The 27,423-nt window shown below is 36.3% G+C and overlaps 1 protein-coding gene across 10 annotated transcripts in view; it reads left to right on the top strand.

Annotated features, from left to right (window-relative positions):
- CEP63 (centrosomal protein 63) overlaps window positions 1-27,423 on the top strand; it is an 85,130-nt gene that overhangs the window by 1,960 nt on the left and 55,747 nt on the right. For 6 of the 10 annotated variants that reach the window (XM_077130174.1, XM_077130176.1, XM_077130175.1 and 3 more), the window contains exons 2-3: window positions 10,649-10,717; window positions 11,700-11,877. In XM_077130174.1, the coding sequence (XP_076986289.1) occupies window positions 10,674-10,717; window positions 11,700-11,877 (222 nt within the window). In that variant the 5' untranslated portion in view covers window positions 10,649-10,673. Of the gene's footprint in view, window positions 1-982; window positions 1,021-6,524; window positions 7,953-10,648; window positions 10,718-11,699; window positions 11,878-12,146; window positions 13,671-27,423 lie in introns of those variants that run through there. The other 4 variants (XM_077130171.1, XM_077130172.1, XM_077130173.1 and 1 more) reach the window with 3 other exon arrangements.

Here is a 27,423-nt window from a genome sequence, read left to right on the forward strand (position 1 = left end):
CTTAAGGTTTCAGGAATTGAATTTCTGATTTTTATGTTTAAGTTATTTTTTTCTCTAAGAGCTAGGATTTCTTGTTTTTCAGTTTTTCAAAACAGTCATATCACACCTACAAAATCAATAAAAATTCCGTAATACCAATATACTGTCATGTCACATATCCCCAACTGTCCCATAAATGTGTTTTTACGTTTAGTGTGTTCGGATTAAAATCCTGTGAAGATCAAAGTGTTGCATTTGGTTGATATACCTACTTGCACCTTTAAAAAATACGTATCTTTTGAGTCTCTTTTGTAATCTGTAGCAGTTCCCTCTCCTCCCTTTTGCCTGGTCATTCCAGATCTGCGTCCATATGATATCCTTTAACATGGACATTTATTCCCTTTATTTCCTCTAAACTGGTAGTTAGATCTAGAATTGCCCTGTCCAGTGTGATGGTCACTAACCAGCTTAGAAGAAGATTACATTAAAAGTTCAGTTCATTAGCCACATTTCAAGTACACAATAGTAAGATATAAAACATTTCCATAATTGCAGAAAATTCTTTTGAACAGCACCGATCTAGAGGCTTGATCAGATTCATCTTTGATTTTTTTTGGGTGGAGCACAAGAATATTTCATATATGGTTTAGTGTATTTCCTGTTTAGTGCTATTTTCATGCAGGCACACAGTGTCAGAGTTGTCCTATTTGTGATGTAAAGATTGATCATTGGGTTCTGGTGTTGTCAGCCAGACCCATTCATCCAGCATGAACCTCGCCTTGAGTCACCCAGTGATGAAGTTCTCTTGGATTCAGATTGTCTGTACCCATTATTGTATTAGGGACTGCAAAATGTTGGTTTTCTAATTCTATCATTCCTTCTATATTTATTAGCTGGAAAACTTTTATGAAGAACTTTCTCTCATCAGCTATTTGATTATCCTGAATTACAGTTTGTTCAGGAAAGGCAAGAAAAATGCTAAATTTTTTCCCTCTATTTTCAGACTACAGTAATGAGTCGATGCCCTAGCGACCTCCAAAGGTAACCATGAAGGTTTTTGCTAATTTTTTTTGCTATCATCCTCATGAACTCATAGATTTAAGTATATATAAACTCTTTCAATCTATTGAAATCATTATTCTTTTTGATACTCAAATTGTCCTACCTTTGGCCAGTTGGAGCCTCTTTAAGTTGGCTCCTATTCCTCTAGAGGATTCCAGTGGTCTTTGATAATTTCCTTGCTTTCTGGTGCAATAGGTTCCTGGTTCATTTTATACATTTTTGGCCTCCAAAGAGCCCTGTTCCTTTTATTGGGAGATGGTATTTAGAGACCACACAGTCTGGGTGCCAGAGGTGCTTTTGCTGTTAGGTTGGTTTTGGGTTCTAGGATTTACAGTCATTGGAGCTAAGAAATACATTTTTTAAAAGGAAATATAGAATCCATACTAATATTTCCAATGTAAATTTGATTTTACTGTTGTTTTTTCGACTTTGTTTTTTATGAGTTTGATTTAGTATTTGCATTTTTTTCTCTTTTGTTGAAAATCTTGGTACCTAAATTTCGTTAATTTTAATTGCCTTATCCTACATTATATATACGGGTTTCAAATGGACAATACCAGTGTTATTATTAATAATATGATTCCTGGATAGTGTTTAGAATTTGTTGTTCTTTTTATCTTTAGTATTTTTCACACAAGGCATATGTATAATAAAATTATTACATTGTAATGGTATGTGAAATAATTTGTTGTTATGTTTAGGTTGCCAAGTTGATACATAGTTGATGGCTGATTCATTTATTTAATTTTATTTCCACTTTTTCCATATTGATTTTTTCCAGTTTGATTTGTTTTATTAAATGCAAAACTTTAGCATAATTCCTATAAAACAAGTACCATAGTTCCTATAAAACAAGATATTCTGAGAGAAGTTTAGCATTTCTCTCTCTTTTCCTCTACCCCGATTGTTTCCCTTCCCTATAAATAATCATTTTTACTAGTTTTGGGTTTATCCTTCCGTGAAAACAAATGCATCAGAAGCAAAAGCAAAATGTGTGCGTGTGCATTTTCTTAGACAAAAGATGGCATTTACATGTACTCTTTTGTATCTTGCTTTTTTTTTTCACCTAACAATATATGCCTTGTCACACCGTGCTGTAGATCATTTTGCCTTTTACTGCTTCGGAGTACTTCATTGGTGGATAAATAGTCAACTAATTCCCTGGTGATAGGCATTTGTGTTGTTTCTTGCTATTACAAATAGTGCGGCAGTGAATATGTTTGTGTATGTAGCATTGTTTGACCAAAGGATAAATGTGTATATGAGTTGTTAGGTGTTGCCAGAATCTCCTCTACATACAGTATTGTACCATTTTGTATTTTTATCTTGGAGGAAAGGCACCCATTACCACCTCCAGGTTAGGAGTCCTCCCATATGGAGGATAGCAGAGATGTCAACCCACTCCATAAAGGTGTCGGAGACACCAACAAAAGACACCACTTACATAGGGCCCTGGGTGGTACAATGATTACTGACATGGAGAAGAGATAAAGCAAAGTCAGCTTCACAGGTGCGTGTTGGTCCTTCTTAGCCAGTGGATGTTGCTCTGCTGCCAAAGTGAGATGATCTACAGACACCCTTCTCTCTTACGTGCTGTAGGCAAGTGATCCCGCTCCTTACGCAGTGGGAACTGATAGAGCAGCAGACTTGGCCAGATACCATAAAAAACAGAATCTGAATGTTTACATATGCTCTGGACAAAGCGGGACGGAATGTGCCAGCAGATCGCTGTCTGCTAGGGAATGTGTTCTATCTAAGTCAGGCTACCCAAGGAAGGGTATCCTTCATCCCATATCCATCATCCTTCCTAGACAACAGGCCTACACAGCTCGTCCTGAGCACAGTGTTTATCTGTAGATCACAGGGACGGGTGGCAGGCTGTGAGCAAGGTTGAGCTTCTTTTTACAGGTTTAAGGTCGTTGACATTTTTTTCTATGAATGCTTGTTCATATCTCTTGTCTATTTTTCTATAAATTTCTTATTTTCCCCTCAATTTTTGGCAGCTCTTTATGCACTTGGCTAATTAACCCTTTTTCTGTGACAGAACTTTCAAATATTGTCATCTGTCTTTTAACTTTGCTTATGGCATTTTCTCCATTCAAAATTGTATTTATATTTACTCAGACTTATCAGTCTTTCCCCTTATTTATTCTGGGCAACTTTATTATTTGGACTTTATTTAGACGACTTCAATTTTTATTGTGAAAAATTTCCCTAATACCTTGTTTGGTGATTTTTTTCCTGTTAAGTTTAAATAAGAGTCTTTCTGAGAAATGGTAAATAATATTGATTATTCATTGGAACAGCCGTAGTTTATCAAACATGGCATATCTCATGCAGCCATAGTATATGACTTTTTGTAGGCTGTTCTCCTTTAAAATAGACTCAATGGTTAGGCATATTTCTTCTCATAGTGCATATTTATGAAAATATATCCAGAGTTTTTATTTTCTTCCTGTGTCCACTTTGTGAGCAATTTGATCTTGGGCATATACTCAGGGTGTTTTTTCCTGATCTTTTAAATGAAGAGGTGAAATTAGAGCTCTGATGGTCTTTCTTGTCTTAAATTCCAATATGTGAAAACAGTTTCAAAGTTTGCCTATTTTCAGTCATCCTATTTATAGTCTTTTACCCCTCAGATTTAAAATGTGCTTTATCTGCTTCCCAAACTTAGTGAAAAAGTCTGTGTTTTCTTTAACCATGTCATTCCACATTTTGCTGATTTAAAACAGCCTTCTTTCTAGAGCAGAGTTATAATCAACAGCTTCTGTTTATTGATGTCATGGTCTCATTGCAGAACTGAGTAGGGTTGTTCTTTGCCAATTATAGAGCTACACAGTTTCCGTTTGACCACATTAGCTATTCATGTTAGTGGCAAGGATTAGATTGTCAAACAGTACTTATTTACTTAACGTTTGTATTTTATCTAGCAAAGAACATCTAACTTTACATAAGTGCTTGTCCTCTGGCACAAAGAAGAAAGCGCAGTGACTTAGTGCATAGAGTTGAATGATGGTCAGGTGGATTAGCAAAGGAATCTGTAATGTAGCTGTGAGAAACTCAGGTGACAGAGGTCCACAGGATAATCGGAGTCCTTGCTATAACCTGATCCTAAGAAATGAGAACAGGTGGCTACTCAAGAAGATGATATTTATAAACTTTAGCTGTTGACATAGTCTGTGATATCTTGTAGTTTGGGTGTTTTCCCCCTTTTCTTTCCTACCTTTGTTCTTAATGCCCTCAGAATTGTTGGGGGTAGGGAGGTCAGGAGGAAGGGACAAGAAGGAAAAGGTATTGTTAAAGAAACACATCACATTTTTTTTTTTACATCACATATTAATAAGTTTATTTTCCATGGAGAATGTTGCTGATTCTCCCCCCCTTTCTTAAATAGGGATTGCTTTGTCTTAGTTTTAGACCATTATTTCGATTTCTGAAATGACATATTTCCATAAGTGGATTATTTCATTATTGTGCTGCTGCCATCTGGTGACCATCTGTGGTGATAATGTCTACTTAAGTTTGATGGTTTTTTTTTCGTTTGTCCAGACTTTTTCATTTAGTTTTGATTTAGTTTGTTGCCAAAGGAGATACTATTAAGCCAAAAGATGCTTCTTAGGATTTAGGACACTATAAAGGATATAAATATTGCACAGTGGTTGGGACTCTGGAGTCATACTGCCTAGGTTTGGATCCTAGGACTGCAATTTGTGGTTAAATCATAGGCAAATTACTTAACCCTCCAAGCCTCAGTTTCCTCAAAGTAATTGTGCTTAACTTTTATGAGCATTGTGAAGATGAAATTAGACAGTGAATGCAAGTCAATTTGCACAGTTGAACATTCATTGAGTTTTTGTTTATAGTAATGCTATCCAGAAAATATATTAATGTATCATATATTACTAATAAATATTACTAAGTATATTAATTTCTAAGAATAACATGACCCAAAGAAGTATAATTTTACTAATAATTTTGAATATTTGTAGTAGCACTGTCCTTAGAAATAGCATTTTCCTGTGTATTTAATGAATATCCATGTAAAGTTGTCAGGAGCAGGTTACTTATTTCATTGGCTTTTAGAGCCCTGTGAAAAAGCTGCAAGAAACCTTGAGATTTTAGTGCATGCCCTTCATTTTACAGATGCAAAAACCAAAGTCCAAGAACATACACCTAGTTTGCTACAGAGCAGACTGTGTCCTGGGTCTGCATCTAGTACTGTTTGAACTGTGTAGTGCCTTCTACTTCTAGAGAGGACCAAAACATCTTGCCTGCGTGGTATTGTGGCTTGAAAGAAAGTGTAATAGAAAAATAGAAGAAACCTTTTTCTTTGGGTTCTTTCTTTTTTCATTTTAGAAATAATTTATTTGAAAGTAAATGTAACAATATTAATATCATATTACATTTGTTGATTATTTACTGTGTGCCAGACTCGAAGCTAAATACTTTATTCACCTTAGTGACAAGCCCTTAGAAATGTAGAAATTATCCCAACATCTCACATGAGAAAACTGAGATTTAGTCTCTAAACTAGCAAATGTAGAACTAACTGTATATTAAAACAAGTATGAGAAAGTTTTGTAGTTGTAGTTATCCTATAGAAATTTAATTCACCTGTTACACATTATAAAGAACCAATGTCTAATTATAAATACTAAATAATACAAGAAAGCCCAGCAATTCATAAGGCAAATACTCCAATATAATAAAATGCTTAAGTCTTTGACTATAAACTCCTTTTAGGGATAATGAAAATAAAAAAATATTTATTGAGTAGTCAACTATGTGCTAGATATAGAATAAATGATTTCATGCGCTTTTACTGTTAAACCTCACTGAGGAATTCCAGTTCAAGATTTGATCTATACTTAGTAGTATCTGATTTCTCAACACTCAAGAAGAAAATCCATTGTTTACACTTTACTTCATTTTTCTGGGTGGGTTCAATGTCGTAACCGTTATTCTATCAACTACACAGTTTTCAGGTGGAAACTTTCCTGACTTGTCCCTGAATTATCAGCTATTGGCAAAGCAGATATCTACAAATGCACGAATCCAAATATTTTCAAAATGTCTTTCCCCATGTAAGCTGACATCCTTATAGCTCATCTGTTTAATTAAAATAATATTGATAATCTGCTATATGCTAAACTTTATGCTAAACCCTGGAGATAAAGCTTTACATAGACACAGATACAGTGTCTATCTTCATGAAGCTAATCACCTTATATATGATGGACTATCAAACTGTTATAAACACAAAACTAATTTTCTTTAGGTTCTTATTTTGTCTGATGTTGGTGTAATGTGTTGGATAAATCAACTGGAAAAAAGTCTTGTCTGCCTATAAGAAAATTTATCATTTGTGTATGAATAGTTGGTTTAATACTCCTTGTTAGTACCTTTTTAGGAATAGATGCAACAAGGTACAATGATTATATTTCCCGGTCTTTTCTTTTTTTTGCATGGGCAGGCACCAGGAACTGAACCTGGGTCTCCAGCATGGCAGGCAAGAACTCTGCCACTGAGCCACCGTTGCCCGTCCTGTTCCGGTCTTTTCATTCTCCTCTTTTGTCTCCAGAATACCCTGTGCATGCTTCTGCATTATATTGATCTCACTGGAAAAACCTCTTTAGTTAATTTTTTTCTGGCCTATACAAATTTCTTGAGAAAAAGGGCCATGGATAGTAGAACACTGAATTATTTGTTGAATGAAGGAATATACATTTAGTTGAGGTGTTAGAACGAAGGGACGAATCTTCACACCACAATCTTTGGTTATTGCCTAAAAATTCTAATTCAAGGCTGAGCCTTTGAAACTTTAAAAAGAAAGAGCAGTTTCTCAGGATTGAAAAGTGATTTGACATTACCTAACATTTTGAAAATTTGTGATGAGAGGTGAAAACTCAAGGGCTCACAGCATCTACTATACTGTTTTGCACTTTCATGTTTAAAGGTCTTCTCTCGTTCTCATCTTCCTTTCTTCATGGTATGTCTTCCTTTTTAAAGCTTTATGTTCTGTCCCCCCTTCTTTCTCTGCTAGACTGTACTTTGTAGTCCACCAGCTATGACAAGTTTGCATGGAGGGTTAGGGAAAAGAGAGAGGGGAGTTGACAGCCAAAAGCATCCAGCATGTCATGTTGTAATGCTAGGCCAAGCTCTAGAGGTGCAGAGATAAATAAAATTGGTTTCCTGCCCTCAGGGGATGACTGGTCTAGTAAGGGAAAAAAGGTGTGTAAAAAAAACTAAGCCCCACCCCTATTAAGATGGCTAAGATGCTTACAGGCCTGTCCACCCACAGAAGCTTTGAACACCAGCAAGAACTGGTATAAACGTCTTTTTCAAAGCTTCAGAAATGAGTTAAAAAATTGCAGTAATAGGTTGAGTGCTAAATCAAGAAAAAGTCTCCTTAAAAGCTGTAGGATCTTGTGTAGCCATGACTGGCCTCTCCACCACCCTTCACTGGCTCAGTGTAGAGCCGTCCCATGCTCAATGCATTGTATGGATGAGTTCTGAAGGCGAGGACTTGCACAGGCCAATCTGTAAAGACTGGGAAAGGTGTTTTTTTTCTTCTACTTCCTGCTCCTCCTCCTCCTTTTGTTAGCACCTGACAATTAAGGAAAGTTCTGTCATTCTGTTAGCTGGATACAAGCTTAAGTAAGACTCCTCAGAATGTAAATTCCCACAGTAACACATTAAAATATCAAAACTTTCAGGTTTCAACAAAAGGTTACAAAATGTACTAAGGAACAGGAAGCAATAGCCCAAGCAAAGGAAAATATTAAAGCATTAAGAACTATCAGTCAGGAGGACCAGACTTGGGACATTCCAGGCAAAGACTTAAAAAATGAAAGGTCCTAAGTATGTGCAAAGAACTAATGGAAAATGGAAAAAGAGCTTAAGGAAATCAGGTAAACAGTAGATGAATACAAAAAGAATATCAATAGAGAGATGGAAATTATGAAAAGGAACCAGAGCTGAAGCCCACAGTAACAGAAATTAAAAATTGCCTATAGGGGTTCAGTAGCCAGTTGGCGCTCACAGAAGAAAGGAATTAGAGAATTTGAAGATAAGAGCATTGAAATCTTTCAGTTTGAGGAGTAGAAAGAGGAAAGAATGAAGAAAAGTGACCAGCACCTGAGGAACTATAAAGTGCACCATCATATGCATTGTGGGAGTCCCAGAAGGAGAAAAAGGAAATGGGGTGGAGAGAATATTTTAAAAATAGTTGCTGAACACTTCTGAAACAATGAAAGACATGAATATACATATGTAAGATGTTCAATGAACTCCAAACAAAATCTCAAATAGACCCTTGCCACAGCATATTATAATCAAACTGAATTCCAGAGATAATGAGAGAATTCTGAAAGCCACGAAAGAGGAAGTACTGTGTCCTGTGTAAGGGACCGTCTGTAAGAGTAAATGTCAGTTTCTCATTAGAAACCATGGAGGCAAGAGGGCAGCAAGATGACGTATTTAAAGTGCTGAAAGCAAAATATTGCCAGCCAAGAATTCTATATCCAGCAAGACTGTCTTTCAAAAATAAGGGAATGATTAAGACATTCCCATAGGAACAAAAGCTGAGGGAGTTTGTCACCACTAGACTGGCCCTGCAGGAGATGCTGAAGAGAGTTCTGCAGGTTGAGAGCAAAGGACAATAGACCACAGATTGAAGCCACATGAGAAATAAAGATTTGCAGTGAGGGTAATGACATGGGTAAATATAAATGCCAGCATCATTGTATTTTTGGTTTGGAACTCCATTTTTTACTTCTTACAGGATCTAAAAGGGAAAGTATAAAATATAATACTGCATCGATGGTTTTGGCCTTATAATTTATAAATGTATAACTTGTAACAAGAACTACATAAAGGTGGGAGGGCAGAGGACTAAGAGCATAGTTTGTGAATACTGTTGAAGTTAAGTTGGTATAAAAGCAGTGTTTTTATTGATTTAGGATGTTAGATTTATGCTCCATGATAACTACAAAGAAAATCTTGGAGAATATACAAGCTCATAGAGATAAAAATTAGAGTACAGATTGCTAGGGATGGAGGCAGGGGGAATGGGAGTTAATGCATTAAGGATGTAGAGATTTTGGTTGGGGAGACAGGGAAGTTTTAGTAATGGAAGGTGGAGAGTGTCCTGCAATATCGTGAATGTAATTAATCCCACTGAGTGTATGTGTGGGAATGATTCAGACATTCCCATATAAACAAAAGCTGAGGGAGTTTGTCACTACTAGACTGGCCCTGCAAGAAATGCTGAAGAGAGTTCTGCAGGTGGAGAGCAAAGGGCAATAGACCTAGATAGATGGGCAAACTTATGTTGCATATAGAATCCCACAATTTAAGAAAAAAAGAAGAAAGTGAGCAACTAAAAAGACAATGACAGTTAGATGCAGTGTATCATCCTGGATGGGATCTAGCCAGGGAGGCGCAAAGGCTCAAAGGGTATTATAGGCACATAATGAAAAAAATGTAGTATAGGCTGTAGCTGTGTATCACTATTAAATTTCTTCAACCTGATAACTTCATTTAAGGTAGTTACATAAGTGAATGTCTTTGTTCTTAGTAAGTGTACATGGCAATATTCAATGCTTGAGAAGAATGATGCCTTCTGTCTACACACAACTGTTCCAAAAATGAATAGATAGATAGATGGAATGATATGGCAAATGTGGTGAAATGTTAAAATTGGTCGCTATGGCTCTCTGGGCTGTGCTGAAATTATCTGGATGTGGCTATTTGGAGTGTGTTGAAGTTCTCTGAATGGGGGTTGTATTGTTTTTGTAACTGTCTTGTTTGAAATATTTTAAAATAAAAAGTTAAAAAAAACCCCACTATTAAGACTCCCACCTCCCACCTCCCCCCCAAAAAAGAACAACCCCTTTTTGCTACAGTTGTATAATTCCTATGGAAGAACAAATTCACCAGTTAAGTGCTGGGAATTATGAAGTATAGAGGAGGGAGGACTTGCAGAGCTGCCTGTTAGGGGAGGGTGGTTGTTCCTAGGGCCTATCTTTTTTAACTCACCCTGTCTGCTGTGATAGACCAAGGACTTGGACCTTGGTGCATTTAATCTTTTTTTTTTCATGGGCAGGCACCGGGTGTCGAACCCAGGTCTCCGGCATGGCAGGTGAGAACTCTGCCTGCTGAGCCACCGTGGCTTGCCCCATTTAATCTTTTTATAATGTCTTGGAAACAAAAACAAAGCCCACTTTTCCTTTTTGACTTGTGTGACCAAATGTTTCTTCCTCTCATTTTGTAAGGAGGTTTGTGTCAGTATCCCTCTGCTGGAAAGACCCGGCTCCACCCCTTGTCCAGTCCTTACATTAGGAGCTAGGGGTAGAACAGAAGAGAATTTGATTTCAGTCCTGTGGGGAAGGTTGTGAATAGCAATTCACATAATTTTAAGTTCTTTTAGTCTAAAGTATATTTTATCCTAGTATTTCTTTAAATAACATTCCTTTACTGCTTCTCTAGTAAGAAGTGCTGCATTTTTGTGTTATATGTATGCTTTCATTCACATTTTTGAGTTGTAACTTGGATGTTTGAATTTAAAAATGAATGTATTCCTGACAGCGATGTTTTGCTTTCCCAGTTGCCAAAACAAAGGGAATTTGGTCATGGAGGCTTTGTTGGAAGGAATGCAAAATCGGACACGTGGCGGGTAGGTTGGCTTTTGACCTTTAGCACATTACTGCAGTTTAAAAGGCATATATCTATAAGTCAGTTAAGTATCTGACCATACTGTGCTTTGGATGCAGAAGTGTTTTTGCAGAAGTGTGAATGTTAAGCTGATCCATGTTACGTTGTGGACGTGGATGGTGACCTCTAACTTTTGGGGTCCTTTGGGGTGTTTGCCTCATTTCAGCAATGTGAAGCTGGATGCTTGCCTTCAACACAGCTTGAGTTTTTGACTCTTAAAAAGCAAAAATAGCGATTTTTCTGGCACTAAAAACAAATGATTGTGTCTTTTATTATTTTTTTTTATGTACTTAAACCTTAGAAGTTATAGCTCTCCCTGACCATTCTTGGGAATTTCTGAGTCCAATATATCTATGCCCAGCTATATTTCCAAATCCCTCTACAATGTACCTACTGCAACATCTGGCATTTCCTGAAACTTGGAAGGGTATCAGTAAATTTACAATAAGGTAGGTTGTAGTCAACTTCTGATAAGAAGGTAGAAAGAAATAGTTGAGATGTATCTGTCTGGCTCAAGGATGATTTTCTTGAAACAGCTCTTAAAATTGTATTGTTACTCTCCCACCAGTTAGCCTGATTGCTAAATGAGAATGTGACTCATAGACTTGCCTGGTTTCTTCCTGAAGGCTTCCTTAAAATATTACAGAGAGTTAATTTTTGGTTGCAGAAATCTCGTTCCACAAGCCAGAATTAAAACATCATTTTCATATTTGATTAAATGACTTGATCTTTAGTTTGGCCATTAGAAGAAAACAAAATATTCTGTAATAAGTAATTGTCTCAATATGAGTATAAAGAACTTAGAAATCCCATTCTTTGCTTTTGGTAATTTATCAAGATTGTTTCACTTGAGGTAGATTTGCATCTTGCTATATTTTTACATGGGAAGATGAGAAGTCATTTGAATTATATCTGTGTTCTTAATGGTTTGCTCTTATTTATAGAGGATTTTTGACATCCTGTGAAGCAGAGCTACAAGAACTCATGAAACAGATTGACATAATGGTGGCTCATAAAAAATCTGAATGGGAAGGACAGACACATGCTTTAGAAACTTGCTTGGATGTCCGTGAACGGGAACTTAAGGCTCTTAGGAGTCAGTTGGATATGAAACACAAAGAGGTAATGCAATTGATTTATTCATCTTTTTGATATTTTAACCTTATCATTTATATTAAACATGTTTCTTAAATATTTATTAAAGCATTTATGTACCAAGTTAGCTTCTGTATTATCTTTTGTTATAATTCTGTTGGTTTCTTTTAGAAGAAAAATTATGCATAAGAATATTAATATTTATTTTCAAGGGTTATCATGGTCATGTATAATAATATTTAATAATATATATAATAATATAACTTAAAAAAATGTAAAAGGGTATCTTATGATTTTTGCATAATCTTCATCCCAAGTCCCTATTAATACCCAGAATTCAGTGAAAATTGGTTTTGGCCTCACTGTATGGCTAATGTTAATAATAATAATAATAATGTTAATGTTAATAATAATAATAATAATGTTAAGCCCCAGATTCAGTAATTTGCCTCCTTAGGAAATTTCTTTGTATTTGTGCATTGTTGGAAACTAGGAGAAAGATGGCAAAAGAGGAAAATAAAATTGATTTCAACCCTACTGTCCATAAATATTGGTGATGTGGGGGGAAAGTTTAATAATATTTGCTGATTGATTTCTCCTAGTTTAGCTAGTCCAGTATAATGTACACTCAATAGTAGAAGGAAATGGTAAAGAATATATAAATTCTGAATTTCTAACATAAATGTCAATCTCAGATTCTTCCCGACAGGCATCGTCATGTGTCAGTGTGCTGTCAGCTTATTCAGGTACACTGTGGTCAGTGGTACACAGTGTGATTATGATTTTGTTGATGACACTTATTAAGAGTATTTTAGAAATGTTTCATTTCAAAAGGAAAGGGTTAAACTCAATAAAAGTAAAAGTAATTTTATGCTCTTCAAGGGAATCTCAATGGTTGGCCACTTTGAATCCAAGTAGTAAATAGTAATATTGTCCCTGTTGAATTCAGTTTTTTGGGACTTCCATTTTCTAAACTGGAGTTTATTTTAAAATTTGGGTAGGACTTTGAGAATGTATTTTAAAATTATACCTCATGCCAAGATACAGAAAGATGGTGAAAAAAGTACATCAAATAACAATCATATTTGATTTTTTTTATTATAATTTAGGAAGGGTCAGTGCTCATTTTCTGTTAAGCTACATTAGTTACTACTTCTTTATTTCTCTGGGGCAAAACAAAAGTAGTTCTGGATAGTAAATTAAAATGATAGTGGTTGGGTAGTTAAAAAAGCTATCCTATATATAGACGTCTGAGTAGTTTATTTTGTTGGCCATCCATTAAAGAAATTCCTGTGTGCATGATTATGAGAGTATGTAATAACTCTGAAGCCAAGTTTGAAGTCATTCCTGTAGCTTAATTTTGGTGTCAAGAACATTATTATCATCACCTAATACCTTAAAAAAGAAATTAAGAAATTGAATGGGTAGGTCCCACAGTAAGGATTTGAAGATTCAAAGTGTGTTCTGGGGACATAAAACATACTTAGAATTGCAGCTATCTGGTCAATTTGCTGCTTTGTTGATTGGATTCCTGCAAGCTGATTAAGTTTCTAGATGGAATGTACTTTTACTAAACACTGGTAATGGAAATCTCTCTCTATATAGAGTTTGTGATATTGTGTTGCATTAAAACACTATTTTCAAGTATGGCTCATAACATACTTGAGCAATGCATGATATAAAAACTAGAAACTAAGACTTTAAGTTTTTGTCATTCTTATTTATTTTGAAGACTATAAAGCCTTGAAGCAGCCAGACTTATGGAATATTGCAGTGCTATTCAAATGCCTGATCCATGATGAGATGGGGAGCTTGCATCAGTATGTAAATCAATATATTGTGTCCCTCATTGTGCAAGTTTTGCTATATAAAAAACGTCAGTTCAACCAGTGTATTTAGTAACAGAGTTGGTTTACGTTCTGTCCTGTGCTCCTTATCTCACAGTGGACTGCTGGCTGTGACCAGCACCACCCCTCCCAGCTCATATTGGAGGAGCACTAATATGAAAACTCAATTTGCAAGTTAATACTTCTGTGTGTTTTCTGATTACACTGTTGAGTTTAGGTCGGTCTTAATGGAATCTTTGGTGCTATCACCTTCTAATACCCTAGAAGGCAGGTTAGCCTAGTGAAACCAGTAAGGACTTTGGAATCCTGACCGAATGGTCTTGGACAAGTAACTTATCCTCTCTGAGCCTGTTTAGGATAATCCCTTTATCTCAATGTTCTTATGAAGATTGAGTTATTATGTAAGAAACCACTTTGAAAATTTATTTTTTAAAATTATTATCTCTACTCTTGTTGTTGTTGTCCATGTTGATATTTCAAACCTTGATTCCCATTTCTTTACCTAATACTATTCTCTTTTAGCATTTAACCTCTTTTTTCCTCCTTTTCTTTAAGAAATTTACATTTATATGCCTATTTTGAGCCAGGCCCTTAGTATATAAATAAAATTAAACACTGTTTTATTTGCATATAATATTTATGCTTGCCCTATATAGTTAATTAAAAAAAAATAGTTCTACAAAGCTCCTAAGAAAAAAAAAATAATCCTCTGGTCCACCCCTCTGAACCTAGGTTTCTTACTTCTCTGAAACCATATATTTAGTGCTGTTAATTGTTTCTTTTCATATTCCTCCTTTATTTCTAAGTAACTATACTTCTATTTCTCAGTTTTTAGTTTTAGCTATAATCTAATGATTTACTACTATGAAACATGAGTTTTGCTCTGTTATATACTATTTCCATCCTGTCATCCTACCATGACTGTATGTCATGTCATACATTTTAGATAGATCTATAGTCAGTATTTACATTATTAGGATGCTAAACATTAATCACAGATAGGTAATGTAACTGTGCTCAAACTTATTTCTTGTACAACTTATTGTTTTCCCAGGAATTCGTATTGTTTTATTTTCATTTGATTTTTTTTATTGACGCTGTCATTGAGTCTTCCTAAACTCTCTAACACAATTGTATGTCTTCTCTCAATGTGTTCAGACATCAGGTAATCTGTCCATTTCCTTCTTTCTTTCTTTCTTTTTTTTCCTGAGGAGACATCTTTTCTGGATGTGCCATTCTCAAACACGAGTATGTTACTCTCTAGGCTATCCATGTAGCCTGTCCCATCATGGGAATTCCTTTCACCATTGATCTGGAGGTTTATTGTACTTTTATCCATTTTGCTTCTTTGCATTCTCCATCATTTTCTTTGTAAGTTTACTCCTTCATTTTGGTGATAAATACTTTTGTATCTTATGCATCTGAAAATGTCTTTATTCTCTTTTCATGCCATATTGAAAATTTGATTAGCTTTTGAATAATTCTATTTTAGAAAAGTAAATTTCCCTCTGAATTTTTTTTAGTTATATATGAATCTTTCAGTGTTTCACATTTGGTAATGGTAGACTAGATAATTTGGTCTAACCCATCCACTGATAACAAATTTTTTTTTTTATTTTTTTAATTTGCTTGAAGTAGCATTCTAAAAATATAGTGAAGAATTACCAGGCCAGGATCTGGGTCAGGCTAGAGTTCCAGGGAATTGAGCCCAGGCTTTGGGGCCATTATTTTCTGAAACCAGAGGAGGTCACTGAGAAGATGAGCAGCCAAATTATTTTTTTTATAATTTGAGGGAATTAGGAATATGAAGGGTTTGGTGTCTTGGGTGGCTCTGAACCTCCTTTAAGTTGGGACCCAAAAAAGCTGTACCCTACGATATAGGACAGAGCATATATAGAATAGGCCCTCTCAAGGCTGCCACTCAGCTTCAAACATCTAAACCATTGAAACTAATTTAAGGTGATTCCAGAGTGATACTGTCTCCGGGCATCTCGAAAGTGCTAGTTATTCCCAGAAACCTAGATGGAGCAAACCTAAATCTTCTCCAAAGGAAAAAGCACCATTCAGCATTTCAAATTATGTCTTTAAATAATTCTCAGATACAATTCTTGGCACACAGTTCCAGAGTAATCCTAGGCAAGAGAACAAAATGAAAAAGAGAAGAAGCAAAAAAGTTAAAAACAGATCCATGGCAAATCTAGATATTGGCATTATTGTGCTCAGACTTTATAATCACTATGTTTACTTTGTTCAAGGAGATAAAAGGTAAGATTGAGGATTTCAAGAAAGAATTGGAGACTTAAAAAAATGAATCAAGTGGAAATTCTAGACTTGAAAATTAGATGACCTAACTGTCCAGAAGCGAAGAACATTTCTAAAGATGCCGAAGAACACTTCATAATGATAAAATATGACATTTTAGGGCATGTGACTGTAGCAGACATTCTTTGTGCCTTGCCACATCCCCTGGCCCCCTTTATTTCATGTTAGATATTATAGACAGTTCTCTACACACTGCCGGCATCCCCTTCATGATGGTTTCTCTCCATGCAGTCTTGGCAAGCTGGTGAGGTGAAACACTTTAACATTAAAGTGTTTAAGGAGTTAGCATTCTCAGGGCAACTCTCAAGTAGTAGAGAGACTGGAATCGGTGGATCAATTCCCCAACTCCCCATTTCCCAGAGGGACAATCCTAAAATCAGCATTCTGTCTCATTCTTTCGTAGGTCTGCAGTGGAATTTAGCCTAATACAAACAAACAAACAAACAAAAAACCAGAAAAAATCAAGCAAATAAAAAAAAACCCTAATTAAAAAAATTCTAAATTTGTAAGTATCTAATAAAATAGTCTTCAAGAAATTTCTTTCTCCCTCATCTAACTGGCGAAATTGTGAGAAGAAATACATGAAGCCACAGTCATGGTTGGGGAATGTAACACACTTTTAGAAACTGATTGATAAAATAGGAAACATATATGTAAGGACAGATTTGAGCAGTGTGATCATGTTTGACCTTATTGATAAGTACCATGTGATTATGCACATATAAAATGTGCATATATATAATAATGTATACCAAAACTGCAGAGTGTACAAAATTCACCATATGCTGGGCCAAAAACTAAATCTCAATGTAATTCAAAGGCTTGAAAACATAGAGTATATTTTCTGAACATAACAGAATCAAATTAAAAAAAGATAACTAGAAAATCTGCATATGTTTGGAAATCTAGTCATAAAATTCTGTATAATTCATGGACCAAAGAAGAAATCACAATGGAAATTAGAAAATACATTGAATTGAAAGATAATATAAATATTACACATCAAAACTTGTAAGGTGCAGATAAAACAGCTCAGAGGGAAATTTACACCCATAAATGCATATATGATAGAAGAAAGGCTGAAAATATTGAAAATAATTCATCTCAAGAGGTTAGAAAATGAAGGGTTGATAAGTCCAAAGAATGCAGAACTAAGGAAATGATAAAAAATAACTTGAAAATAAACTTTTGGAAAATAATATACCATAAGAACACTTACCCCCAAAAGCTCATGTAACTACATTAACATCAGAATAAATATTAAGGCTAAAAATAAGAATAGAGATACAGGGAAACTTAAAAATGATGAGAAGGCCAGTTCACCAGATTGCTTTAATAATTCTAAGTCTGTAAGTACTTAATAACATAACCTTAAATATATATAAAGTAAAACTTGACCAAATTAAAAGGAAAAATAACTTTGCAATAATTAGGGAAGAATTTAACACAAGTTCCTCAGTAATTGATAAAACAGGAAGACAACAGAAAGTTAAAGTCAGGATTTACTCAAAATTTAAAACTTGACCTAATTAACTTACATAGAATTTTGCACCTGATGGTTCAGAAAGCACATTTTTCAAATGAAGAGGGAACATTTACCATTACTGCCACAAAGCAGGTCTCAGCATTTCAAAGGATTGAAATTATGTGTTTTCTGACCATAGTGGATTTAAGCTAAGAAATCTATACCAGGGGCTGTTTCCAGGAAGATGGCGGAATAGGATAGGTTGAGTTCAACCCTGCTCCAAGAAACAGGGAAGGGACGGGAAGGTGACTGAGACAGCAATTCTAGGGTGTAAGTAACCTGGGAGGGTCTTTTATGCCACATAGGGAGGCTCTGGTTGCAAAAGCTGAAGAACTGAGATGCAGAGAACTGGAGACTGTCCAGCTGGTACAGATAGCCTAACGTGCCCCTTTCCAAATGGAAGATGGGAGCCCTCAAGAGTTCATGGACTGTGAGATGGGGACTGGGAAGTAAGCCTAACTGCGTACCTTGAACTTGCTACCCTCACTGGTGCAGCCCAGTGACCCACGACTCACCCCACACCCCATGCACCTGAACAGTGTCACCTGCACCCCCCTTTGTACTTCAAGTGCCCCAGCCTGCATGTACCCGCCCCACGCTCCCATCCCGAGCATGTGCAGGCCTGCCTCAGCTCAGCCCACCTCTCCTGTGCAAGCTCAGTCTCACCCCACCCTTCCTGAGACCCACCTCTCCTCCCTGCCCCCCCGCAGGCAGTCACCAGCCCATAAACGTTGTGGATGCTCACCTTCATACCCATGTAACACCCCCCGCCACCAGCTCATACAGTTGTGCAACCCCATCAAGCCTCCGCTGAGCTCTACAGGCAAAGTGCTGACCTGCGCAGCCGAGCCACACCTGCCCCTAGTCCATGCAGATGCAACCCTGGCCTGTTGCCCCTGAGTTCTGCACACATGCACACAAGGGCCCCACCCCCTAGACCAGCACATACCAAGGCCCTGACCCACAGACCCACGCACCTGCACAGCCACATCCTCCCTGCTGCTGGGAGCCCACGCATGTGCACTGACTTCTTGACCTCAGTGATCACTGTACTGTTGTACCCCACATCCTGCTCCACATCCATACCGCAAATACAAAGCTTTACACTACTGAGGGAAATCAACTTCCAAAGCAAATCAGTCAAGGTATTTACATGCTGTGAAGACAACAGAAGATCACTAAGCATATCATGATGCAAACAGATATAAACCAGCCTAACGACCAAATTAAAATGCTGAAGGAGACACAGACTTTGCAACAACTAATCAAAGATGTTACTGTAACTCTACTAAATAAAATAAGTGGGATGGCTAATGACATAAAGGAAATCAAGAAGATACCAGAAGAGCGTTAAGAAGAATTTCAAAGGATAAATGGAAAAATAGCAGATATCACAGAGATTAAAGATGCTGTAGACCAAATAAAAAATATACTAGAGACACATAACAGCAGATTTGAAAAGGCAGAAGAAAAAATAAACTAGAGGACCGGGCAACTGATTTCGAATACTCAAAACAGCAAATGGCAAAAAAGATGGAAAAATTTGAATTAGATTTCAGGGAAATGATAGACAAAAACAAAGCGTACAAATATAGGCATCATTGGTGTCCCTGAAGGAGAAGAGTAAAGAGCTAGGAAGAGTAGTTGAGGATATAATGGGGGAAATCTTCCCAACCCTTATAAAGGACATAAATCTGCAAATCAGAGAAGCCCAACGAACTCCAAATAGAATAACTCCAAATAGGCCTACCCCAAGGCACGTACTAATCACTCTGTCAGATGTTGAAGAGAAGCAGAAAATCCTGGAAGTGGCAAGAGAAACACAATCTACTACATACGAGGGAAATTACATAAAACTGAGTTCAGATTACACAGCTGGCACTGTGGAGGCAAGAAGGCAGTGGTATGATATATTTAAGATCCTGAAAGAGCAAGACTTCTGGCCAAGAATTCTGTACCCAGCCAAATTGTCCTTCAAAATTGAGGGAGACATTAAAATTTTCACAGACAAACAAATCCTGAAAGAATCTGTCAACAGGAGATTGGCCCTATAAGAAATGCTAAAGGGAGTTCTGGCAGTTGAAAAAAAGACAGGAGAGGGAGGTCTGGAGGAGGGCATAGAATTGAAGAGTACCAGTTTGGGCAACTTAAAGGATAAAAAAAGAAAGAGGAAAAAGAATATATAGATCTGACAAATAAAATACAAGGGATAGGATGGTGGATTCAAGAAACACCTTTTCAATAATAACTTTTAATGTTAGCAGACTAAACATACCAATTAAAAGATACAGATTGGCAGGATAGATTAAGAAATATAATCCAGCTTTATTTCCAGTTTACAAGAGACTCATTTTAGACACAGGGATACAAATACATTGAAAGTGAAAGGATGGAAAAGGATTTTCTACTTAAATTGTAACCAAAAGAAAGCAGGAGTAGCAATACTAATTTTGGACAAAATAGACTTTAAATGTAAAGACATCATAGGAGACAAAAAGCAACACTATATATTAATAAAAGGGACAATTAGCCAAGAAGAAATAACAATCATAAATGTTTATGCTCCCAATCAAGGAGCGCCAAAGTCCATGAGACAGATGTTGGCAACACTGAAGGGAGTGATAAATGTTTCAGCAATAATAGTAGGAGACTTCTGTATACCATTCTCCTGTATAGACAGAACAGCTAGACAGAGGAGCAACAAGGAAATTGAGAAGTTAAACAACTTGTTAAATGAATTAGACCTAACAGACATATATAAGTCATTATACGCCAAAACACCAGGATATACATTCTTCTCTAGTGCACTGGAACATTCTCCAGAATAGACCATTACTGGGGCACAAAACAGGTCTTCATAAATTTAAAAACATTGAAATTATTCAAAGCACTTTCTCCGATCACAATGGAATGAAGCTGGATGTCAATAACCACCTAAGAACAAGAACTTTCACAAATATATGGAGATTAAATAACACTCTTAAACAACCAGTGGGTCAAAGAAAAAATTGCTAGAGAAATCAGGTAGCTATCTGGAGATGAATGAAAATGAGAATACAACGTATCAAAACTTATAGTGTGCGGCAAAGGCTGTGCTGACAGGGATATTTATTGCCCTAAATGGCTATATTAAAAAACAAGAAAGAGCAAAAAATCAAGGACTTAAGTGCTCTCCTGGAGGAACTTGAGGAAGAATAACAAACTAACCCCAAAGCAAATAGAAGAAGAGAAATAACAAAGGTTAAAGTAGAGTTAAATGAATGGGAGAACAGGAGAACAATAGAAAGAATCAATAAAACCAAAAGTGGTCTTTGAGAAAATCAGTAAAATCAATGGGCCACTAGAAAAGCTGACAAAGAAAAGAAGAGAGAGGATGCAAATAAACAAAATCAGAAATGAGAAGGGGGTTGTTACCACAGACTCGGAAGAAATAAAAGGAAGCCTAAGAGGGTACTATAGACAACTATGTATTAACAAGCTAGACAAGTTAGATGAAATGGACAAATTCCTGGAAACACGCAAAAAGCTACACTGACTTGGGAAGAAATAGAAGATCTCAGCAACTAATCACAAGTAAAAAGAGTCAGTCAGTCATCAAAAATCTTCCTACGAAGAAATCTATACGGAACAAAGATGTGTAGAAAATCCCAAATGTTTTAAAATTAAACAATATACTTTTGAATAACCCATGGGTTAAGAAGAAATCACAATGGAAATTGGAAGGTATTTGAGACCAAATGTTAATGAACATGCAACATATGAAACATGTGCAGTGCAGCTAATGCTGTGCCTACGGAAAATTTTGGAAATAAATAAATTAATGTAAATATAAAGATATAAATATAAATGCATAGCAAGAAAGAAAGGCCAAAACTCATGATCTAGGCACCCATTTCCAGAAATTATAAGTCAGAGCACACTGAAGCCAAGGAAAGGAGATGGAAAGCTTGTAATAAAGAGCACAAATAGAATAAATATGTAAGAGAAGTTAAAGCCCATAGTTGTTCCTTTGGGTAAATAAAATAAAATTAATAACACTAGTAAGACTCATCAAGAAAAATGAGAAAAAATAGCTAATGTTAGCAATTCAAAAAAAGGACATTACTACTGATCCTATGAAAAGTAAAGAGGTTATGAGATGTTGTTATGAATATCTTTATACCAAACAATTGAAAATTTAATTGTAATAGAAAAATTCTGGAAAGCACAGCACATAAGTACTCTATTAAAGAAATCCAATCTGTTATTGAAAAAATTCTCATAGAGAAGTCTCCCAGATCCGGTTGGCTTCTACCAGATATTTTAAGTAGGGAAAACGCCCCCATCTGTCTTATACAGTGTATTCCAAAGAGCAGAAAAAGGATACTTTCCTAGCACCTTTTATGAAGCATCGTAGCCTTGATTTCAAAGCCTAAAGAGGATATAAGTGGAAAGGAGAATTAGAGGCCAGTCTCTCCTATGAACATGAATGCAAAAATGTTAAAGAAAATAATAGCCAACTGAATTTACCAATATATAAAGAGGTTAGAACATCGTGACCTAATTTGGTTTATTCTAGGCCTTCAAGATGGGTTTAATGTTTGTAAATCAAACAGTGTAACACACTACATTACCAGAGAAAACCCCCCACAATTATCCCAAATGATTCAGGAAAAGGATTTAATAAAATTCAACATACACTCTCATGATTAAAAATAAAAAAATCTCTTAGTAAACTTGGAATAAAAAGAAACGTCCTTAGTCTGATAAAGGATATATAAGAAACGTGTAGCAAATAACATTATTGGTAAAATATTAAAAGTTTTCTTTCAGATACTGTGAATGAGACAAGGATACTTAGTATCACCACTTTTTTTCATTATTGTTGTGGATGTTTAGCTCAGCTTATAAACCAGGAAAAATAAATATAAAATAAAAAGATTAGAAAGAAAGAAATACCACTATGGTTATTAGCATATAACTTGATCGCATGTATAAAAATCCAAAGAATCTACAAACTGTTGAAATTAATAAGTGGATTTAGCAAAGTTGTTGAATTTAAGGTTAATATACAATCCTTAATTGTAATTTCTATACTAACTACAAGCAATTGAAAGTGAAATTAAAAAAAAGATACTATTGACAAGAGTATCAAAAAGGCACCCAATCTGTTAAAGCAAATGAAAGATGTGCATGTCCCCCACATAGAAATCTCTGAACTATGAATAAAAATGAAAGGAAACTGAAATAAAGGAAAAATAGTCACTATTTGTAGATAGGAAGACTCAATATTTTAAAGGCATGGGTTCCACTGAAACTGATATATAGATTCGGTGTTATCCCTATATAAACTTTAGCATGTATTTTAAACTTTGCTATCAGGGAATCCCATGATACTGTGTCAGACTTTAGGGATACCCAAATCAACAGGCCAAGCCCTTGATCTTGAGCCTTATTCTTGGGAAGCTTATATAAGTAGTGGAGAAGCTTAGCCTACCCATAGGTATGCTACCAGTTACTTCTGGAGGACCCCTTTTGTTGCTCAGACTTGGCCTCATGCTCTCTACGCCAAACTCTCTGCAAGTGAAATCATTCCCCTCCTCCCCTATGTGGGACCTGACATCCAGGGTGAATGTGTCCCTGGTGGCATGGGAGATGACTCCCAGGAATGAGTTTGACCCTGGCACTGTGGGATCAGCGATTCCATCCTGACCATTTTGGGGGAAAAAGAAGTGTAACTAATAAAGTATCAGTGGCAAGGAGAATTCAAATAGAGTCGAGAGGCTACTCTGGAGGTTGCTCTTACGCAAGCTTCAGTTACACATCGCTACTTGTCATAACTTGCCAAACCCCAACCAAAACTATTCCAGCCAATCATAAAGAACACCTAGGGCAATATATAAGATTCTACAAGGCTTCCAGACACTAGAGTAACTTTCCAGAAACGTACAGTCTCCAAATGGGTCCTAGTCCAGATAAATCCTGAAACCTAGCCTAGCCTCTCCAGAACATCAGATAGTTCTATCTCCCTACCCCATATTATCGATAGCCCCTTCCAACATGAAAAAGTTAGAATGGCCATAGCCCAAATACCCCTAAAGAAAGGGGTAGAACAAAAGTGATGATGGAGGAGTTACACAGAGAAGATAGAATTTAACAAATGAATATGATTGCTGAATCATTAAATTGATATCGCTTTTTGTCTCCAGTATCTTAGAGCAGCTAAAAGTAAAAACCTAAAATTGTGGAATTGTAACCCATGCCAAACTCTGAAATCTGTTGTACAACTAATGGTAGTGCTGTGGTTTGAAATTAATTGCCATTTTGTATATATGTTATTGTTGTAGTTTGCTGGCTACTGGAATGCAATATACCAGAAACGAATTTTTTAAAAAGAGGAATTAAAAAAAAATTTTTTTTATTAATTTAAAATTTTTTTTTAAAAATATGACAAAGAAACACAAACATTCATAACATATGATCATTCTGTTCTACATATGTAATCAGTAATTCACAATATCATCACAGTTACATATTCATCATCATGATCATTTCTTAGAACATTTGCATCAATTCAGAAAAAGAAATATGAGGACAACAGAAAAAAATTCGTACATGCCATACCCCTTACCCCTCCCTTTCTTTTTTTAAATTTGTTTTTTATTTCTGATACATAACTACATACAAACATATTCTTATCATATGATCATTCCATTCTTGTTATATAATCAGTAACTCACACTGTCATCACATAGTTGTATATTCATCATCATGATCATTTCTTAAAACATCTGCATCAATTCAGAAAAAGCAATAAAAAGAAAACAGAAAAAAATTCATATATACCATACCCTTTACCCCTCCCCTTCACCAATCACCAGCATTTCAATCTACTAAATTTCTTGTAACATTTGTTCCTCCTATTATTTATTTATATTTAATTCATTTGTTTTACTTGTACATTGATAAGGTAGACAAAAGGAGTATCAGACACAAGGCTCTCACAACCACACAGTCACACTGTGATGGCTGTATCATCATACAATTATCTTCAAGAAACATGGCCACTGGAGCACAGCTCCACATTTTCAGGCAATTCCCTCCAGCCTCTCCATTACATCTTGACTAACAAGGTGATATCTATTTAATGCATAAGAATAACCTCCAGGATAACCTCTCGAATCTGTTTGAAATCTCTTAACCACTGACACTTTATATTGTCTTATTTTGCTCTTCCCCCTTTTGCTCAAGAAGATTTTCTCAGTCCCTTGATGCTGAGTTCCAGCTCATTCTAGGATTTTTGTCCCACATTGCCAGGAAGGTCCACACCCCTAGGAGTCATGTCCCACTTAGAGAGGGGTAGGACAGTGAGTTTGCTTGCTATATCGGCTGCGAGAGAGAGGCCACATCTCAGCAACAGAAGAGGTTCTCTTGGGGGTGACTCTTAGACCTAATTTTAAGTAGGCTTAGCCTATCCTTTGCAGGATTATGTTTCATATGTAAAAACCCCAAGATTGGAGGCTCGGCCTATTGCTGTGGCTGTCCCCACTGCCTGTGAGAGTATTAAGAATTCTCCATTTGAGGAAGTTGAATTTTCCCCCTTTCTCACCGTTCCCCCTAGGGGACTCTGCAAATACTTCGCTATTCACTGTTCAAATCACTCTGGGATTTATCTGGGCATCACTCTGGACAAATCTACAAAATCTCATGCCCTATGCAAGGTTCCAAGTAGTATGGTGTCCACATAGTTGTATTAGGAAATGCACTAGTCAAAATATAAATTTTGTACCAAATAAACATTTTTTGCTTGTCTTACACATACGTTAAAGTTTTAAAATATCAATGACCATCTATTTTCAACACCCTGCATTATTGACATTCCTTTGTTCTTCCTCATGCAGAAACATTTTTAAATTTGCACATTTAGTCACTATCATTATACACTCTAGGCATTCCTAGGTTATACTATCTCAGTCTTTATTGTCTGTCTTTCCTTCTGATTTCATTTGTGCCCCCAGGCCTTCTCCCTCTATCGTTCTTACATTCAGCTTCATTCAATGTTCTAACATTATTGTATTACAGCTAGGTAGTATTGTGTTATCCATTTCTGAATTTTTAAAATCAGTCCTGTTGTACAATCTGTATCCCTTCAGCTCCAATTACCCAATATCTACCATATTTCTATCTCCTGATGGTCTCTGTTACCAACTGAAATTCTCCAAGTTCGTTCACTAATGTCAGTTCATATCAGTGAGACTATACAGTATTTGTCCTTTTGTTTCTGGCTAATCTCACTCAACATAATGTTCTTAAGGTCCATCCATGTTGTTACATGCTTCATGACTTTATTTTGTCTTACAACTGCATAATATTCCATCGTATGTATATACCACAGCTTGCTTAGCCACTCGTCTGTTGATGGACATTTTGGCTGTTTCCATCACTTGGCAATTGTAAATAATGCTGCTATAAACATGGGTGTGCAAATGTCCGTTTGTGTCCTTGCCCTCATGTCCTCTGAGTAGATACCCAGCAATGATATTGTTGGATCAAATGGCAATTCTATATTTAGCTTCCTGAGGAACTGCCACACTGTCCTCTATAGCAGGTGTACCATTTGCTATTCCCACCAACAGTGGGTAAATGTGTCTCTTTCTTCACATCCTCTCCAAAAAACACTTGTCATTTTCTGTTTTATTGATAATGGCCATTCTGGTGGGTGCGAGATGATATCTCATTGTGGTTTTGATTTGCATTTCCCTAATAGCCAGGGAAGTTGAGCATCTTTTCACTTCTTTTGAGAAGTGTCTGTTCATGTCTTTTGCCCATTTTGTAATTGAGTTGTCTGTCCTTTTGTTGTTGAGTTGAACAATCTCTTTATATGTTCTGGATACTAGACCTTTATCTGATATATCATTTCCAAATATTGTCTCCCATAGGATAGGCTATCTATTTACTTTCTTGACGAATGAAGTTCTTTGATGCACAAAAATGTTTAATTTTGAAGAGTTCCCATTTCTTTCTTTCTTTCTTCAGTGTTCATGCTTTGGGTGTAAGGTCTAGGAAACCACCTCCTATTATGAGATTGATAAGATATTTCCCTGCATTTTCTTCTAAAAGTTTTATGGTTTTAGATCTAATGTTTAGGTCTTTGATCCATTTTGAGTTAATTTTTGTATAGGGTGTGAGATATGGATCCTCTTTCATTCTTTGTATGTGGATATACAGTTCTCTAGGCACCATTTATTGAAGAGACTGTTCTGTCCCAGGTGAGTTGCTTGACTGCCTTATCAAAGATCAAATGTCCATAGATGAGAGGGTCTATATCCGAACACTGTATTCGATTCCATTGGTCAGTATATCTCTCCTAAAAAGGGGAATTTAGCAACTTGCTAGTTTATAGATGTAAGGCTGAGAAAATGTCCCAATTAAAGCAAGTCTATAGAAATGTCCAATCTAATGCATCCAGGGGAAGATACCTTGGTTTAAGAAGGCCGACAAAGTTCAGGATTTCTCTCTCAAGTGAGAAGGCACATGGCTAACACAGTCAGGGTTTCTCTCTCATCTGGAAATGCATGTGGCACACACAGCGTCATCTGCTAGCTTTCTCTCCTGGCTCCCTGTTTCATGAAGCTCCCCGGGAGGCATTTTCCTTCTTCATCTCCAAAGGCTGCTGGCTGGTGGACTCTGCTTCTCCTGGCTGTGCTGTTCTGCTCTGCTCTCTTTGAATCTCATGGCTTTCTCTCTTGTTGTTCTCTAGCTTTTCCCAAAGTGCTTCTTCTTTTAAAGAGTTCCAGTAAAACCAATCAAGACCTACCCTATGGGTGGAGACACATCTCCTAGTCCAGTTTAACAACCACTCTTGATTGAGTCACATCTCCACGGAAATTATCTAAATAC

The sequence above is a fragment of the Tamandua tetradactyla genome, chromosome 15 (genome assembly GCF_023851605.1).
Source record: "Tamandua tetradactyla isolate mTamTet1 chromosome 15, mTamTet1.pri, whole genome shotgun sequence".
Classification (NCBI taxonomy): domain Eukaryota; kingdom Metazoa; phylum Chordata; class Mammalia; order Pilosa; family Myrmecophagidae; genus Tamandua; species Tamandua tetradactyla.